The 17,820-nt window shown below is 48.4% G+C and overlaps 1 protein-coding gene across 3 annotated transcripts; it reads right to left on the reverse strand.

The window, feature by feature from the left end:
- Positions 1-2,459: 2,459 nt before the first annotated feature.
- RBM5 (RNA binding motif protein 5) lies at positions 2,460-17,820 on the reverse strand. Of its 3 annotated transcripts, none has more exons than XM_086619214.1 (24): positions 17,685-17,820; positions 17,376-17,536; positions 16,608-16,768; positions 14,494-14,563; positions 13,940-14,013; positions 11,524-11,607; positions 10,760-10,820; positions 10,533-10,598; positions 10,223-10,383; positions 9,181-9,278; positions 8,645-8,732; positions 8,361-8,438; positions 8,207-8,282; positions 7,591-7,673; positions 7,183-7,261; positions 6,835-6,926; positions 6,122-6,286; positions 5,502-5,648; positions 5,350-5,421; positions 4,725-4,904; positions 4,473-4,547; positions 3,895-3,992; positions 3,687-3,816; positions 2,460-3,106 (listed from the first exon to the last, which is right to left on the reverse strand). In XM_086619214.1, the coding sequence occupies exons 1-24, from the start codon at positions 17,699-17,701 to the stop codon at positions 2,981-2,983; spliced, it is 2,442 nt and encodes an 813-aa protein (XP_086475340.1). In that variant the 5' UTR covers positions 17,702-17,820; the 3' UTR covers positions 2,460-2,980. The 3 variants fall into 3 exon arrangements, with proteins under 3 accessions (XP_086475340.1, XP_086475338.1, XP_086475339.1); XM_086619212.1 differs by having other exon boundaries at positions 7,591-7,676; positions 8,210-8,282; positions 16,608-16,763; positions 17,074-17,536; XM_086619213.1 differs by lacking the exon at positions 10,533-10,598 and having other exon boundaries at positions 7,591-7,676; positions 8,210-8,282; positions 16,608-16,763; positions 17,074-17,536.

Here is a 17,820-nt window from a genome sequence, read left to right on the forward strand (position 1 = left end):
AGACCTCTCTCCAGCACCCTGCTTCTCTGTTGCTCTGCTAGGACCCACATCAGCCCACATCTGGCATTTCAACCATGGGCCAGCATCCTCCTGGAGTAACCTGCATCAGGATCAGGCCATCATGAGAGGCAGCTCCCCTGGCCCCAAGGGAGCTTGGCTGCTCAGCCCCAGTAGGACAGGTGCCCGCAGGAGCTCCCCTCTGCTCAGGGTGGGTCCTGCCTCATGCACTTCTGAGGCTGGCCTCATCCCACAGCTTCTCCCCCCGCCCCCAGAGGTCAGTCCCTGGGGAAGCAGGGACACCACGTCCCTCTGACAGCAGTGGGCCACAGTGCATTCAGTCACGAACAGCCACGTTGCACTGCCTAAATTGGAGGCGCGGGTGCTGGCAGGCGCCAGTGCCACCATGCCCTGCTCCAGCGCCTGGCACGGGGACTGGAGGCCATGTCTGGCAGCAGGGGGGCTGCATGTCCCCCACACCACTGCTTCTCCCCTCCCCTGGGCATCCAGTAGCAGTGCCTTCCCTCAGGAAGTGGGGGGCTTTGACCCATCCACCATGCAGGGTGGGTGGGCTGCAACTCCAGGACCCCCATTAAAGCCTTGCCACAGGAGGGCGCCCTGCTTTGGGCATCCCCCTCCAGCAGTTGTCCCTACAAACAGTGGGGGACCCTGTGCCCCCATGGCATGCTCCTGTCTCTGCACCACAGCCGTTCTGCCAAAGGTACCGGCTGGGGCTGGCTCAGCTCCTGGCAGCACTTCGTTGCAGCAAAGAGGGAGCGAGCCTGGCAGCAGTCAGCTGCAGGTGGGAGAAGGTTGTGCTGTGCCCATTGCAGGCGGGACCGCCCCCCCTCACCTGGAGCATTGCCCCTCATCAGGAAGATGCGCTGCGAAGGGGATCGATGGGCTGGGAAGAAGATGAGCTGCACAAGTGCACTTTATCGACCCATCGAGCCCACCTGCTGGGAAATAAACCCCCGCCATTTACAGCCCAGAGCAGCAAAACACTTTGCCACGTCACCAGCCAGGACCCAGGGGGAGGTGGGGGAGGCTGCTGCAGGGTACAGGGGTCCCTGCCGCAGTGCACCAGGCCTGTCTCCCCCTACCATCATCCTGGGGTGAGGAAACTGAGGCAGAGCGCCTGCACTCTTGGGTTGTTTCAACCCACCTGGCTTCCTCTGTGAAGCCAAAGCCGGGATGCACATCCTGAGGCCCAGCCTCGCACCCCCTCTCCCCCCGAGCGTGGCACAGCAATTTGGCTCCTGGCTCCAGCTGCTCACGACAGGCCTGGAGGGCTGCACCCATTCTGCCTTGGACCCCCTGCTGCACTCCCTTCTGGGGCCGGACCCAGCGATGCTCGGGGACCCTGGCATGGAGGAAAGGCACATGTGACGGCCGGGCCACGTCTGCCACCTGGTGGCACCGCCCGGCCGGCACAGCCGGCCCGGAGACAAGAGGCGCAACCCCGCTCCTCTCCGGTCCTCACCCGGCAGCAGCCCCCCATGCGAGGCAAGGGTGGAGGGTTTCCAGCCTCGGCTCACCCCGCGCCAGGCCTCCCCCAGAAACGAGGCAGCGGGCAGCCACTGCCACAGAGCCCTGGGGGGGAGATTTGGCAGCTAAGTGGGATTCACCACCACCACGGGGAGCTGGTCTCAGCCCGGTGAAGGGCCTTACACAAGAGCAACAGAGAAAGGCGGTGAAGCTGTTCTTGCTCCATCCTGAACCACTGTGATGCCCACCTGGACAGTGCTGGCTTGGCTACTCCATGGGCAAGGATCACTGCTCCTGGCTCAGCTTCCCTGGGGGGGTGATCAAGCCCCACAGCCAGAGGCATCAGCAAAGGCAGAGGTGAGGGCTGAGCCCAACCTCCTCTGCTCACTGCGGCTTGGGAGGGCAAGACACAAGCACAGGCTGAGAAGAAATGCAAAGACAGCATCTGAACAGCTGCAGCAAGAAACCTCTGGGAGAGGAGGTGGTCCATCGTCACCCAGCCTCCAGCAGCTCTGTGACACTGTGCCCAGGGAGGCCAGAGACAAGCAAGCCCAGGTGGAGCAAAGAACACCCTGTGCCAGGCTCAGACCCCCCCACCCAGAGGTGCCACCCAGGCAGGCCACCCTTCCCTTCAGCCCACCACCCACCAGAGGACCACCTGGTAACACCTAGATTCTGAGCAGGACCTGCAAACTGGAGAAGACTTTTCTCCTAGTCCTTTCCTGCTCCCATAGGAAAGGCAGGAAGGGATACGAGGTGTAGTTCTCCCCCAGCCAGTGTCCATGCCGAAGCAGTGAGAAAGACGCTCAGAACAAGGCGCAGCACAGAGCAGGCATGAACGGAAGCAGGGGAGGAGAGCACTGTGTGGAGGAGAGAGACTCCAGGGTGAAGTCTCATCAAGGAAGAAGCAGAACCACAGAAAGGATGAGTAGCACTGGCAACTTTTTCTTCATTCACCCACTGAGAAACAGAAATAGGATCGTTTTTGGATGTATTTCTTTTGGAAATGAGCCAAACTGGCAACTAGAATCAAAGTCTTCAAAAAGTCTATACAAAGATGTATCATACAAAATGTACAGGAAAGTTCTCAAAAAAAAAAAACAAAACCCAAAACAAAAAACAAAACAACCCAGACAGACAATACAACAAAAGGAGAGCAAAGACGGTGCAAAACCACAGCTAACAGGTCCTGCCCCTGCTCCGGAGGGCAGGAATGGCATCTGGACAACACACTCCAAACACAGAATACATTACACTATGTACAGGACCGTATAAAGATCAGCCATCCCCTTTGGCCTAACGAGGAGCTCTCCAGCATGAAGTCAGGGCAGTTCGGACAGCCTGCTCATGGAAGTGTGACATGCCAAGAGGTGAAAAAAGTCCAAGGGAATGAAATGGTCATCTCTAAACCACAACCAGGATACAGCCAGGCCACCAAGGCTACAGAGTTTAACAGTCTGTTCTGGCAAACAAGTGCTTTCTGGGCCAGAGCGCACTACTCCATCTCCGTGAAGCGAGCAAACATGGCTTTCCGCACCGCGTCTTTGTACGAATCTGCAGTGGAGACACCGTAGGAGCTGCCCTTGGCTCCCAAGCCAGCTCCTCTCATTCGTACTTGGGCCTGCAAAGGAAGAGAGACACGCTTCAGCTCTGCACTGAGAGGCTGCACCACCATGCAGGACATCACAGAAAAACTCATCAGCCAAAGACTCGTCAGTCCAGCCAGCTTCTTAACTTCCCTGGGGATCCCACGCAGCCCTAAGTACCGACATCAGGAGACCAGACCGTACACAACAACCCACACTTGCTGGCTTCACACCGCTCCGACCCCACCCCACCAGTAGCTGAAGCTTCACAGGGGACACAGTTCCTGACAGCATAACCCAGAGCACAGACAAACCCCCTAAAGCCGATGGCTGGAGGAGGGCAGCCCACCCTGAGCAAACCCAGGGTACGCAGCTCGCATGGAGGCCCACTGCCACAGCATCTCAGGAGCGGACTTCAGAAGGGAGCACAGCCCTGCCTGTCCAAGTCCCACCTCTGCCCCAGCTTTAGGACCTGATGAGACAATCAGGAGTGGGAGCTAATGTGAAGCGTGCAGATGGCACAGCTTCTTCCACAAGAGATCTTCAGCACTGAGTGCTTCTCGGTAAAACAAGAAAACACTAAACCTCATCAAGGAAGCACTCATCTGCACTTACCTCAATGGGTGCTGTGATGCCCTGACATTTTCTTCCCAAGCCCGAACCTTCCCTCCAACCCATGGCCTGCAGCATCTTGTTGCCTATATTACTGTTGTCAAGGCCATCTTTGGTGGGCTGCTCGTAATTACTGCAGGAAGAAGAGGTCAGTTAACTGAACTGCTCATTGTGCACTGAAGCAGGCCCTGAGGAGCTTCCAGATACATACACTGTGCCCGCGTCATAGACCTTCTTGCGCTTCGGCTCAGGGGGCTCTGGGATGCCGTACTTCTCTCGCCTCTCAGCTGCTCTGTCTCTGTATTTCATCTGCAAGGAGGGAAACACATTTAGCTCGGATTTGAAGACACTTTTGCTTGTCTTTGAGCTATGGAAGTAAGCCAAATGCCTGCTATTAGAGAAAGCTGTCCACCGCAGCCTGCTAAAACACGGACTTAACTAACATCGCAGAAAGGAGAACCTCAAATGCACGTCCCTGAGCCCATCAGAACCTGCACTGGGGCAGGAAGAGCCTGACCCTAACACCTGCTGGATGAGCAGCTGATTGCCACTCAGTTTCTGGTCCCTGTCTGGCAGCCCTGAGCTGGAGGTGGAAAGACCCTTCCCTGCTAAGCAGTAGCTGTGGGGTATGGACACTTCTCCTCATGTAACAGTACAGCTCAGAACCTTGACCCAAGAAGGGGTTGGCTTCCAAAGATTATCTCAAGTGACATGTCAGATAAGGAGAGCTCAACATAACATCTGTGCAGGTTTTCCATTAGCTACTCATCTCCTCATCCCAACACTGACCTCTCTCTCACGCAGCTCCAAGGCTTCAAGTTCCTGCTCTGAAAGCTTTGATCTCCTATAGATATCCATGTTTTGCTGAAACAAGGAGAGATTCACATTAATATGAAATGCCTAACAGCTCTTTTTAGGTAAGCAAGCTTTTTGCTCTAAGCAGAACAGTTTTCCAAACAGCAACACACATCATGGCTTTGGTTTACACACAAAAAATTGTTACAGCAACCAAGTACGCTCTGGACAGCGTAGCGCAACTACCTTGTGTAAGTCAGACAGCTGCTGGTGCCGAATCAAAGCATCTTTGTTTGGGAACTGCCTTCTACATAGCAGACAAGCCATCTTCTTCCAGTCAGTCAGTTTCTCTTCCTCATTCTCCATTCTTTCCAGTAAGTCCTCATCATTATCGCTATCACCACTGTAGGCAGCCACGAGGCCACGCTGGAAAGGAAGGACAGCATTCAGGGGAGCACAATGTCACCACCGTTCAGAGAGCCCAGAAAAGAACACAGAGGCTGTAGATGTGTTTGTTGCACAGGAAAGGCCTCACTCACTCCTTACCAAGGATGAAATGCAACTTGAAGGAACCACTACAGTGGCTGCAAGGTTTAGCTCCCACTAGCCAAATGGTAATTTGAGTACAGAGTTTTTAGAAACCTCAAAGCCTCAACTGAGCTCTCGAGGCCAGAAGAAGTCACCGTTTCTCTCGGCATCTCGCAGCCACCCAGCCTACTGCACTTGCACCGGACCACCCGCAGCCACCACAGCCTTTTATGGATGATACTGTGGAAATCCAGGCTGAAAAGCCATTATCTGCTATAACCTCCTCTGAAGTGCTTTACCAGTAACCTTTGGGAATACCTCTGTCGGGTTATCTCATACTCACCTTCAGTGGATTTTCATCATCCCCATTTTTCATCACCTCCGGCAAGATCTGCTGTCTCTCAGACAGAGCTCCCTGGAGAAGACAAGAACACTGTAAGCACCAAGCCCTCTGCCACACCACACCCCGCCGCATGCTACTGCCAGCACCTTCACCTTTTTCTCAAAGAGGGCAAAGCCTGCGTCTGCAGCCGCTGACTCTTTCCGCTCCTCCTCCCTGGTGCTCAGTGGCTGGAAGCTGTTCTTGAAGTTCTCTTTCTGCTTGTTCAAACTCTTTGCCCAGCGCTCCATGTCTTTAGCAATCTGAAACGCAGAGAGGTTTGCTCAGACAGCTCCCCTCACAGCTACCAATCTCCTACGACAGAGATTCAATCCAGCATGCAGGCTCCAGAACAAGGCAACCCACCACCTTTTATTTTTAAATCACAGGACGCTGGATGTAGTGCAGCTGTTTCTCTGTATACAGTGTTCAAAGACACCGCAGCTTGCTTGTTTTACTACACGAACCCTTCTTATCAATCTAATCCTCTAAGTGACAGCTCAGTTATACTCCCACTGGTCCTGGCATGATTCCATGTGCGTTCCTCCTATGCAGAGCTTATTTCTGCACTGAAATCTCGCCAACTCCACCTCTCCTCAGCCCTCTACAATGCCTGCAAATTGCAGGCATGCACCCCACTGAACCACCTAGGATTTCCTTTGTCATGAAAAAGGAGAACTATTACCCCATTCCAGAGAAGACTTTAGCCCAGTTATGATCCCATCTTATCTTTTACCTGTTGAGCTGTTTTACTCTTAGGCTTCTCTTTCTTCTCCTTCACTTCTTTGGTGGTGGTTGTGGTAGCTGTTTGTTGGTACGCGATACCTTCTGCAGCAGGCATGTAGGTCTCCTTTTCGCCATCCCAGTAAAGATACTGCTGGGTTAAGGCATTGTAGTAATACTGCCAGAGAGAGGAAGGGAGAGTCACACAGTTAAACACCTCACACAAGCTACGTGTCCAAGGGAGAACCCAAGCTCTCTGATTCAGACTACTGCATCAAACGGGAAGGCATTTTGCAGAGTCCAAACAAGTTCTACAGACTCCACAAAGGAGTCAAAAGGCATGAGGTGGCTGAAGCCTCTGTCCCCAAACAAAGGTGTTCCACCCAACAGCGCTATGGAGAACCTTTGGCCTCTCCCAAGAGATGATCCACCAGAGCCCCGAGCTGGGTGCACTTTGCTGGGCATTCTACAATGAAACAGCTCAATCAGTGTCTGTGACAAGTGCTAATCCTATATGGGCCAAACTGAGAAAAATTACAGAATGGAGAGAAAAATGAAGGGCTATACCAGAGGGAAGTCAAGTCCCACCTCTAGGCATCATGCTCAAAGTTATCTGCTACATTCAGTGCTTTGTGCACCTGAGAAAGTTCATTTCACTCATATGATGAGAGACAGGGAACTAATGGACCTTAACAGTTAAGACAGGTGGGAAGAACTTGAGTTTACCTGGGAATTAGGATCATAGTAGAGCCCTGTTACAGGATCATAATAGTATCCTGAAGATTCATCATATTGGTAGGTGGAAGTGTCAGGGACAGCTGTGAAAAAATTAAAGCGCGAAACATGGTCATTCCAGTCAAATTCAGACAGGTATCTTTCTGCCTTTCAGGCTGAGTTTATTAGCAGGCACGATGGCAGACATGCATGAAAAGTGCTCTTCATCACCCGTCCAGAACACGCTCTTCAGGGACAGCTTCACCATTGACACATGGTGACAGAGCACTCGGCCAAAGCCAAGTCTCCTGCTATACAGTAACAGGTATCTGTCCCCAAGAGCAACCCCCCATGGCTTACCATACTTGGTTCCAGGGACTACACCGGTCGGGGGAGCCGTCTGTGCCTGAGTGCTAGTGGTAGGTGGTGCTGACTGTGTCTGAAAAAACACCAAACCCAGGAACCTCAATTAGAAAACCTGTCACCAGCGTGCACGAAAAACAAGGACAACAAGCCAAGGTATAAGCAGCCCATACCACACATACAACAGTTAGCTCCTCCTCACCAGTACACTTAACGCTTGCTTTTAACAAAGAACTATCACAGAAAAAATGGCAGATGATTTATGAACACAAGCACTGTGACTAACCCGAGGACACTCAGCAGCTTTGCCGTACCACCCACTTTAAAGAGCAAAGGCTACAGCTAAGCCAGATATCCCAGATAACCGTGGCATTGAAAGCAAGGAGTAATTAGTGCTGTAATTACCGGAGAGTCAGGTGAGTTTGTCTGTTGATTATATAACTGAGGACTCTGGGACACAACTGCGGCTGTGGTGGTAGTGACCGGAGCTCCTGCCAACAGAGAGCAATAACGGATAAGCCAACTAATTTGTAAAACAGTACTCCATCCTAGTGCTAAAATTACTTTGTTTATAGTTTCAGCTCCTAATTCCAGCTCCAGCAGCCAAACAAGGCAATAAGCGTTCAAAAGGAGACAGATACACACTGGCTATTTTCTACCCAGACAAGGAATAGTTTCCTTTTCAGGAGGAAATATTCTGCTCCCAGAGTCAGCGATTCCCAGCCTCTAACAGCTGCTAGCACTGGAGATTTGTCTAGAGCTGCTTACACAGTTCTCCTGAGTTCAAGGCTTTTTTTAACAGTCTGCAACAGAGGCTGCTCGCTCATCTCGCAGACTACAGGTCCCACTTAAACAAATTTGTTACGGTTCTCTAGTAACACGTATTCATTCAGACATCCTGAGAGCAAAATGAGCCAAGCCGCCCTTTACTCAGCAGACTAACATAAAGGCTAAGGGTAAAATACCACTAGTGCAAAGTTATCATTACAAACAGCAGCATCTCCCACCATGTCGGAAGTACTACCTGATATGGTAGCTGTGTCTGTGTCCAACACTCCTCCTTGATTTTGGTAGTACTGCTGATAATCCTGGGAGTACTGTGAATGGAAACGCAAGATGAGCAGAAGCTCAAATTACACCAACCTACCAGTTAGAGCACAACCGCCACTACTAACCTGAGCATACTGTGTGTAGCCATCTTGTCCTGACTGGAGGTAGCTGTAGTCAAGGGTGCTGCCTTCTCCAGTCTGTGGCTGAAACAGCAGCAGGTAATTTTTGTCAGGGACAGTTAAGTTACCGTGTTTAAGAATTTCAACACTGCTTAGGCTCTGCCTAACTGTCAGAGCACACCCATCATAGCAGCTTCAGTCATTTCAACCAAGCAAGTGGGCAGCAGTGAAATTCTATGTGCTACATTTTCAGGGAAGCACGATTACAAGCAACAGCCTCCAAATCATACCTGAGTGGACGACCACTGAGCTGCAGCAATGGCTGTACTTGCCACAGAGAAGGCGCTGACTCTGTTACCATCTGGGAGAAGCAAGTCTCTGTAACCAAAAAAATCACTCATCTGAGTAAACACAGCTTTCTTCTGAAGTGTCTCCCCATGCAAGGAGGTAGAGTCTGCCCTAACACATGGATTTCTTGGCAGTTATAAAACATTCTGATTGTAATGAATGAGCCAAAGCACTGCTTGGCAAGTAAAGGAACTTCAGTTTCATTGTTGTACAGTCCCAACAAGTCACTAGGTCTCCAAGGAAACAAGTGTGCTGTGTACACAAGCAGTTACGATGTTATTTTCAGGACTGGAAACAGTGCTGGTAGGAAACACTGCTCTCACTCTCCTCACACATAGCGTAGGGCAGGATGCATGCCACACATGATACTTCAAGGAAGCAAAAGTCTGGAGTGACAGTAATCTTACCAAAGCCTGGCTGACAACAACAAATATCGGGGCAGATGAAAAAAATAAAATTAACTGCTATCGCAACTCACTTTCTGGCACTCTTGGCAAAGTCAACACCAATTGTTTTGCCATCGATTTTTAATGGTGGTTGAAGACTTTGTAAAATCTGTAGCAGTTGAGAAGCATCCTACAGGAAGAAATACTCATCATTAGGAAAGGCAGGTGACTGAGGATTCAGAAGTTCCCAAAGCTCTACTTTCTCACATAGAGCCACTGAAAGCACCCAAAGCTGGAAGAACACCTCCACCTCCTCATGCTATACACACTTAGAAGAACACAACGGGACTGATCACAGCCCACGTACAAATAGCGCAGGTTTCCCTGGGCCACTGAATATTAAACGTCTTTCAAAATCTTAGCTTTATAAAGCAGATGTTTACCCCAAATTACTCCAAAAGGGAGGTCAGCAGAGACTGAGATCAGGCACCCGTTTTCATCCCATAACAAAGTGTCCCACTCTGCTTAAAGCAGGTTCAAGCAGATCACACTGCTGACTGGAGTTCAGTACATGCCAGAACAGAGATCCTACTGCCCTTCAGGGACCCTGTGCTAGTATTTGACCTCCCTCACGTTTTTCTTGTACCTCACTGCAGTTTCCCATGTTTCAGTTTATGGCTGTTGCCTACTGTCCTTTCTCTGTGTAGCCTCAAGAATACATCTCTGCTGTCCCTCCCTCCCACCGGATGCTGCAGAGAGCAGTAAGATCCCCCTCCTCCCCCTTCTCATGGTGGAAGAAGCCCAATTCTGTGGGCGCCTTCTCCCACATTATTTGATCAGAGTCTTCCCCTTCTGTGATCAAAACACAATCCCAGACCGCTGGTTTTGTGATCCAAGTGTGAAACTAGCCTTCAAAGCAGAACAGCACGCAGCTACAAAAACAGCTTTCCAATGTGCTCACAACATCCTACCACCTTCTTTCCAAACTACAGCTTATGATGAAAGGCTTTGACACACTGTCAATTAACCCTGGTGAACTGGGCAGTCCTTCAGACAGCTCAAAGGCTCTAACGCTTCAGCTACAGAAGGACATGAAAAAGCTGTTTCTTTTCAATGCATCAGTAAGGCTCTCACCATGGCAGAGGACAGCTGCACAAACGCAAAGCCTCGATTTTGCTGAGTCTGCTTGTCTTTGATAAGACGAATATTATTGACTGCCAGAGATGCATACGGAGACAAGGCAGTCATGATGGATTCCACTACTGTGTGAGGAGCAATGTTTCGCAGAATGATGGCTGAGGAGAAAAGGAAGTATGGCGTTAGCTGTGCACGTAATGGCTTTCCAGAGTACTACAAGTTCTTCAGTGGGCAGTCTGAGGTACAGGAAGGATTTTAGTACCTGTGTTTAGATTTCACATTATCCAATAAAACAAAGACAACTTACTATCACAGTAATAATCCACGGACTGAACGGCTTCAGCTGCTCCAGGTGGCACCTCCTGCTCCGAATCTTCATATGAAGAGGAAAACAATTTAGTCACAATACGGCTTATTCACTCAAACTCAGCATTTCACAAGCCAGTCTAGGAACTACAACGAGCTTTGTTTCCTACACAGGACAGGAAGTTTCCCATAAAATCAAACACAGCCGAAGAGATGAACGTAACGTACCAAACTTGTCTGCTCCACAGCGGAAGCATTTTAGCCTCCTTCTGAAGTTGTAAAGGCAGCACTATGAGGAACAAGAGAAGACTGGTAAGAAATCAGGTAATTGGTTACAATGCTGGCATGTGCTGTACAATAATGAAAATTAGACACTCACACAAAGCAACATAATGAAGCTAAACCCACTGGAATAATCGAGGACAGCAAAAGCCACCCTTGTTCGTATCACAGCTGCTTTTCAGAACACCCCAGCTATCTTTTCCCTAGTCATCCTGAATTATTTAGTTATTTTAATCCTAGGCATAGTAACTACTCTGAAAAGCACAATGTTAAAAAAAAGCACAGGCTGGAAAAAAAAAATTTATCTTTATGGGCAAAAAGCGTAGTTAAAACCTGACAAAACAGCCTGATGTTCATCTTAATAAATCATCTCCTCTTACAGGAGGTCAAACAAGCACCAACAAGCATAGCAGTATGTTGCAGACCACCAGCAATTCAACACTAGATTACTCGTCACCTCGCGGTTTGATCCTCTAGCACAGCTCACCGTCCAATCTCTGCATCTCCTGGGCAACACCTCTTTCGCTCCGTCTACTTTGCCACTAGAACTACAAAATCTTTTAATTCCTGGGTCTTAGTATTCCTATGATGTCACACGGACCAGCAGTACGAGCAGATTTGAATCATGTATCGTTTTGTTCAAACCACTGAGCTGGTGAAAAGCGCTGAAGCCAAGACAAAACTCCCTCCGATAAAAACACGCACTGTACCTTGTTGCAAAGCCAGTCCTCAAATTTGGGCCTGGGGTTGCTGTAGTGCATCGCAATCTGCTTCCCTTGAATCACCAGCTTTTTCTGCAAAAAAAGTGGTTTCAATTATTCCTGTATCGAGGCACACATGTGCATTTTCCCATGGCAGAGCACCCTTCGGAGGAATCAGTGCTCCTGAATTAAATGGACAACATATGGGGAGGATGTGGAGGACAACCACCGCCACCTACACCCTGCCCATCCAATCCTGCAGAGAGGAGGACGAGGGCAGTAAGAGAATGGGATGTGGAGCAAAGATAAACGGAATCAGGGAGTGTTGAAAAAGCTGCCAAACACTAAACGCTGACATGGAACCAGGAGCTGTCTCGAAGGAGACAAAGTCCTAACCTGCTGCATTCAGGATTAACACATTTTTAGGAGTCTCTTTGCCCCCATGTTTCTATTCACTTCTGGTATAGCACTGAGCGACTTTTTAAATATGTCCTTAGGTGACTGCTTCACTTCTTCCCCTACTCCGAACACCCCAGACCTTTTAACAACCACATTTGGATAACTTTTCCAAGCACTTTCTTCACAAGCGTCCCTTTGAAAATACAGTAATTCCTCCCAAAGGGACCCCGCTTAGACTTCTTGGAGGCTGGATTATAAGTGCCATCAACTGAAATGTAACTCAGAGTGGTTTCTTTTGTCTAATGCATCAGTTCAATTGGAAGCCTGCACGACAGGTTTGTGTTCTTCATTCAGGCAGGAGCTCTCCAAAATGAGTAACTAGACTGCAAGTGAAGCTTCTCCAGGAGTAGGAAAAGTTCATAATGCTTTCAACATGTCCTCTCACTCTGACTTTAGAGAAGTTAGGAATTTACATCTCTTTAAGAAGCCTTGATTCTCAGCCTCATGCTTTGCCAAGCGTGGGTATGCAGAATGCCCTTTCAAAACACGGTCATCAACATATTTTAGTCAAACAGATGGAAGTACGCCTGAGGAAGCACATTATTAGAGGCCAGACCCCAGACATTTTAATAGAGGAACTATTTTTATAGCAGGTTGGCTTACTGCAGAGGTACCACAGAAGCGCCAGGACCAGTAGTTTTTGTGATTAACAGGGTCTGACACAGATCTAGCACGTAGCATGAATAAGGCTTTCACATTCTGCACAACTAAATAGGGCAAAGCCATTTCTCCTACCGGCAGGAGGGAGGGTTGGAGGGCCCAGCACTCACTGGATATGCACACATAGAAACAAAGCTGCTGGCATAGTTGCAATACATCATTCTTTCATCTAACAGTCAGCAACCGGGCTGCTGGGGAGATTCTACGTTTTCCCTGCTACTAGGGTGGCTGGTTACTGGAGTGAATTTGAATATGGTTCAATAAATTATGCATCAGTACAGCTTTGTATACATTAAAATTATATTGCTTCTGAAAATATGCTCAGCATTAATTTCTTGATATATATCTTTCTGTTGCATCCACTAGCCCTACTGAGCAGCATGTTACGAAAACAATTTGAATGCTGCTCCCTGGCTAGGGAAATCACCCATGGTATGGGACATGTGAAACTCTATTCCAGCATAAGGCACATGACAACTTCCATCTGCTGGAACTAACTGTCTAAGAATTCCATTATGGTGCCATTTCTTTATGCCTTAACACCAACACAGCAAAATACCGTTCCTCATGCTGCTCAGGGACCTTCACATCAAATTATCAGTTGTTACAAAAAAAAAATCAAAAGCTTGATACACTTTGCTCACTTTGAGAGTATTTTAAAGTTCTGTTGTTAAAACAGAATATTCAAAAAGGAGCAAAAGCCAGTGAAACTGTTTGCAATGTAACAGGAAAATCTCACTGGAAAAGACACTAGAGGACTCTTACCATATTTTGGCTCCTTATCAAGTCATACTCCAAAAAAGCCAAAATATACAGCATAACATAAGCAAGAACTCCCTCTCTACCAAATTTAGTTAGAAGAAACATGCTTTTCCTCTAGAAGAGCCAGTTCTCCCACTTCAGCTGGGGAACGCACTACTGCCATGAACTGGTACTTCTCTTTCAGGGTTAATATCAATGTAATGCAGAGTTCTGGTGCCTTCTCTGGCAACAGAGGTGGAAGTAAGTTAGGATTTTTTAAGGACTACTTGCTAAACCTTCATGAGCCAATTAAATCGAAACCAAGTAATTTAAAACACTAGCACATTTTACCAGGGAGTGCTCAAAATAGCCAATTTTCTCTCCTAACGTTACTGGTATTTTGTCCTACTGTTACAAATTTTAATATATACAAAGCTTTTATTCTTTTAAATCAGTTATGGAACAAACCACTCCTTCCACCTTTATTTTTTCCTTTTTTTTTTTTTTTAAACTGTACAGACTTGTTCCATTTTCAGGAATATCTAGACTTGGTGAGTGAAGCAACCTGATTGGCTTCCATCCAGCTGGTAGCATCTTGAAAGTGATAAAACTCCACGAAGGCGAAACCACGGCTTACACCTAGAGACAGCATTCAGATATAGACGGGATACTTGTGTTAGTCAGTTCCTTTAAAACAGGTGAATCTCTCTCCAACTGCTTCATTACTTCATGACAAAGCAGCTTTACAAATGCGACGCCAACTGCTGGGATCTGCTCGATATTTTGCCATGGCAAGGAACCAAGCTCCCTTAACTGGCTACATTTCACTTGATTTGAATCCATGTTTAAAGGTAACCATGCAACAGACTACATAATATCAAATGGGTTTACACTAGTACTACTTACCAATACCTGTTAACAAAAACCCCTGTAGACAGACTTCTTTTAACATGTTGACCAGCTATCTAAAAGTCTTCCAAAAAGCCACATTCCTTAGCCATGGCAAACCTTTTTTTTTTTTTTTTATTGCATGTGCTTGCAGTTTGGGGACAATTCTGGATACTCTTTTGGGCTGGGGAAGAGGAAGGTGATGTCAAAAACTGGATTAAGAGCTCTCACCTGTCTTTCTTTTCATCAGCCTCACGTCTGCAGGCTGAGGACCTTCAAAGGACTCAATAAGCTCCCGAATCTGCGTGAGATTTTAATCAGACAGTTAAAATTTTAACATCTTGGCAGACAGCTGTGACAGTCACAGAAGCAACCTACCTTAAAGCGCACACAGGAGGTACATAGAACCATAAAATTCTCAACGCTGTCTCAGAAAAAAAAAAAAAACAAACAACAAAAACCTTTAGGGAGAACCTAACAGGGGACTGACAAGCACCAGAGAACTCACAAAATCCTTTGCCACAAATGTTTTCTTCACTTAGACCACAGAATCCTCCAGAATCTGAATTGCTACGATCTTGTATTCCAGGGTTATTTGTGCAAAATGTGGCAAATACTGTGCTTGCTCCGAAGTTTTTTTATAAAGGACGCTGCTAGCATCTCTCCCCTGCATATCTGAATACCCCTGACTCCTAGCAAAGGAAAACAAGAACACTATACTGCAAGCCTCCCTGACATATGTATTCTTAAGCCTCATGCTACAGTTCTCATCTTGTAACAGTTCCCCTTCAGTTTCTCAGGGGACAGAGTAGATTTGCAAAGAACGTACTGTCAAAGAACAAGCTAAAGAGACATCAGTTCTTCAGCCGTAACAAGGCTGCTTAAGTTGTGGTACAGGCTACGTAAATTACTGTGCAGAGGCATCCAGGAAAAAGAAACAAATGTTAACGAATTTTTTAATGACAGAGCAGAAGTGAAAAGGAGGTTTTTCAGCAGCTCTTGCAGAACTCAAACTACGTTACATACAACAGGGCTGCTCAGCAGACTCAAAAAATTATCTAATGCTGCCCGTTTGCATGGTTCCTGGAACTGACATCTTCAGTGCATGTGGCTTTTTTTCATTAAAAAAATGGAAAAAGTTGAAAAGTATGTACACAATCAGAAGTGTCCAAGTAATGTTAACATAAGAAAACAACCAGTGGTTCCAATATGCATCATCTATGCTCTAAAGATGAGTCCAGAATTGAACCTTCCCACAAATTATGCTACAGTTATTTGCACAACTGTAGAGTTACAATAGTATCTCATAAATAAAAACCGTTCTAAAATGTTCTATGTAATGTCTGACTGGGTTGCCTCATTTGGATGCAGGAGCCTACACTTTAACAAGCACTTATGAAAATATTAGACCAGCACACGATGATTAAAAAGAACACTCAATATATTAAGAGGGTAGTAAATAAGCAACAAAAAAAGGCAAAAAAAATTTCCATTGCAGAAAATGGTGCAAAAGGATCCTCTACATTAGGAACTGATGCACAAAGATCTCAGAGGTGGAGTCTGCTTGAAATCGAACGGGAATAGCTTGGCTTTTATACGGTTCCCTCCCAACCCTCAAATATCAGTTGTAGGCTTTTATCTTGGTAATCAAAGTAACTCAGCGAAGAAGAAAAAAAACTTTAAAAATATTAAAAGAATGCTCAAAGCTCATCACCTTCAGTATCTTTCTATGAAAAAAAGTTAGGTAACTATGTACCAAGCTCATTTGTACTTGCTCCGTCAGCTCCACAGCAGCCATTTTATGACTTCCACAGCTGCAACCACACAAAGCAGCTTTGTGCAGGGCCGAACTTAGCTGAGGAGCTCAGTGAGTGTGCAACCCCACCAGTCAGTGCTTCTGGCCTCAGTAAAGACCCGGAAAAATTCAAGTATCTCCTCTCTGTCTCCTTCCCCCTCCCCTTGCTCTCCTAGAGAAGGGGGGGAGGAGGGGGGAAGGAGAAGGCAAAAATCTGCCTCTTCCCTCCTATACGAACAGCAGAAAAGTGCAGGTAGTTTTAAATCCACTCTTAGGGAAAGCACCTAAACACGCATGAAAAAACATTATTCACAGATTGTTCTGTTTTGAAAGAAACTGCTTAACATTCAACTGACCTCTGTTACTTAACAGTGACGGTTCAAATCCTTTTCGGATTCAAAATGGCAGTGCAGCCAACACGCTAGAGAGGTGGCTACCATGATGCAGCTTTCAACAAAATGGCAGCAGCAACTGCCGCACGGACCTGCTGACACAAAGCTGCAGATTTCCCAGGGCGCAAGAAAAGCAAAGCCCCTTTCTGGCTACTCACATCGTTCTCTGTAACCGTGATCGGAAGGCCACGTAACATGATGGTTTTGCTTTCTTTCTCATCGTTAATGTCGTTTCTGTAGTCATGCTCTCCATAGTCGCCATCGGAATGGTATCCATCTTCTGATTTGTCACTGTTCCTGCGCTCCCGCTCCCTCTGAGAAGCCAGTGCCCAGAATTAACCACCGCAATTTCTAGCGACGTGCCCCCACAACGCCATAAAAACAAACCCGCAAAGCACAACAAAAACACCAACTCCCCATGCAGCCATATTTCTTAGGTTTTGTCCTGACGACCTCAGGCAGAACACCAAGCTCAACCCCCCCACTCTCTCCTTCGACCAGCAAACCCCCGGGATGCCAACCCTGGCACCACGGACCAGGCTCCCCCGACCCCAGGAGGGGCGGCCAGAGCCGCCCCGTGCTTCAAGGCCTAAGGCTCTGGCCCGGCTCGCCCGCCCCCCTCACCTCAGGACTATCATAATCGCGGCTATCGTAGTCTCTGTCATAGTCTCGGCTGTCGTAGTCTCGGCTGTCGCGACTGTCGTAGTCTCGGCAATCCCGGCTGTCGTAGTCTCGGCAATCGTAGTCTCGGCTGTCACGGCTATCATAGTCACGGCAATCACGGCTGTCGTAGTCCCGGCAGTCCCGGCTGTCGCGACTGTCGTAGTCCCGGCAGTCCCGGCTGTCGCGACTGTCGTAGTCCCGGCTGTCGTAGTCCCGGCAGTCTCGGCTATCGCGGCTATCGTAGTCTCGGCTGTCGTAGTCCCGGCTGTCGTAGTCGCGGTAGTCATCGTAGCGGTCACCGCGGCGCTCCTCGCTAGACCTCTTATAATCAGAGTCTCTGCGCCGGCTCCGGGACTCCCGCTCATCACGGTCCTCCCTCTCCACGATGGAGCCATAGCGGCCGCTCCGCTCCGTCCTGCTCACGCTGTGGGACACATCGGGCCGAGCTCAGAACGAGAAGAGCCCGCAGGGACCCCCACCATCGCCCACCCCGCGGGGCCGCCCGCCCCCTCCCTCCTTTCTCTCCATCCCTCTCTCTCTCCCCCGCTTCTCGCCCTCCCACCCACGCTCACCGCTTGTCCGAGCCCATGATGCTGCCTACGATCCGCAAGCCCGCAGCGCTAACCGCCACCACAGGGCGCCGAACACACGCACGCAACCCCTCACGCCCTCGCCACAAAATGGCGTCGAGGTGACTGTCCGTCTTCT

This window comes from Tauraco erythrolophus, chromosome 12, assembly GCF_009769465.1.
Source record: "Tauraco erythrolophus isolate bTauEry1 chromosome 12, bTauEry1.pri, whole genome shotgun sequence".
In the NCBI taxonomy this organism is placed as follows: domain Eukaryota; kingdom Metazoa; phylum Chordata; class Aves; order Musophagiformes; family Musophagidae; genus Tauraco; species Tauraco erythrolophus.

Coding starts and splice junctions, on each gene's coding strand:
- RBM5 (XM_086619212.1), bottom strand. Junction 10,821..11,523: donor AGGACTGGCTTTGCAACAAG/GTACAGTGCGTG, acceptor TGTTCCTCATAG/TGCTGCCTTTACAACTTCAG. Junction 4,905..5,349: donor ATGATGAAAATCCACTGAAG/GTGAGTATGAGA, acceptor CTTCCTTTCCAG/CGTGGCCTCGTGGCTGCCTA.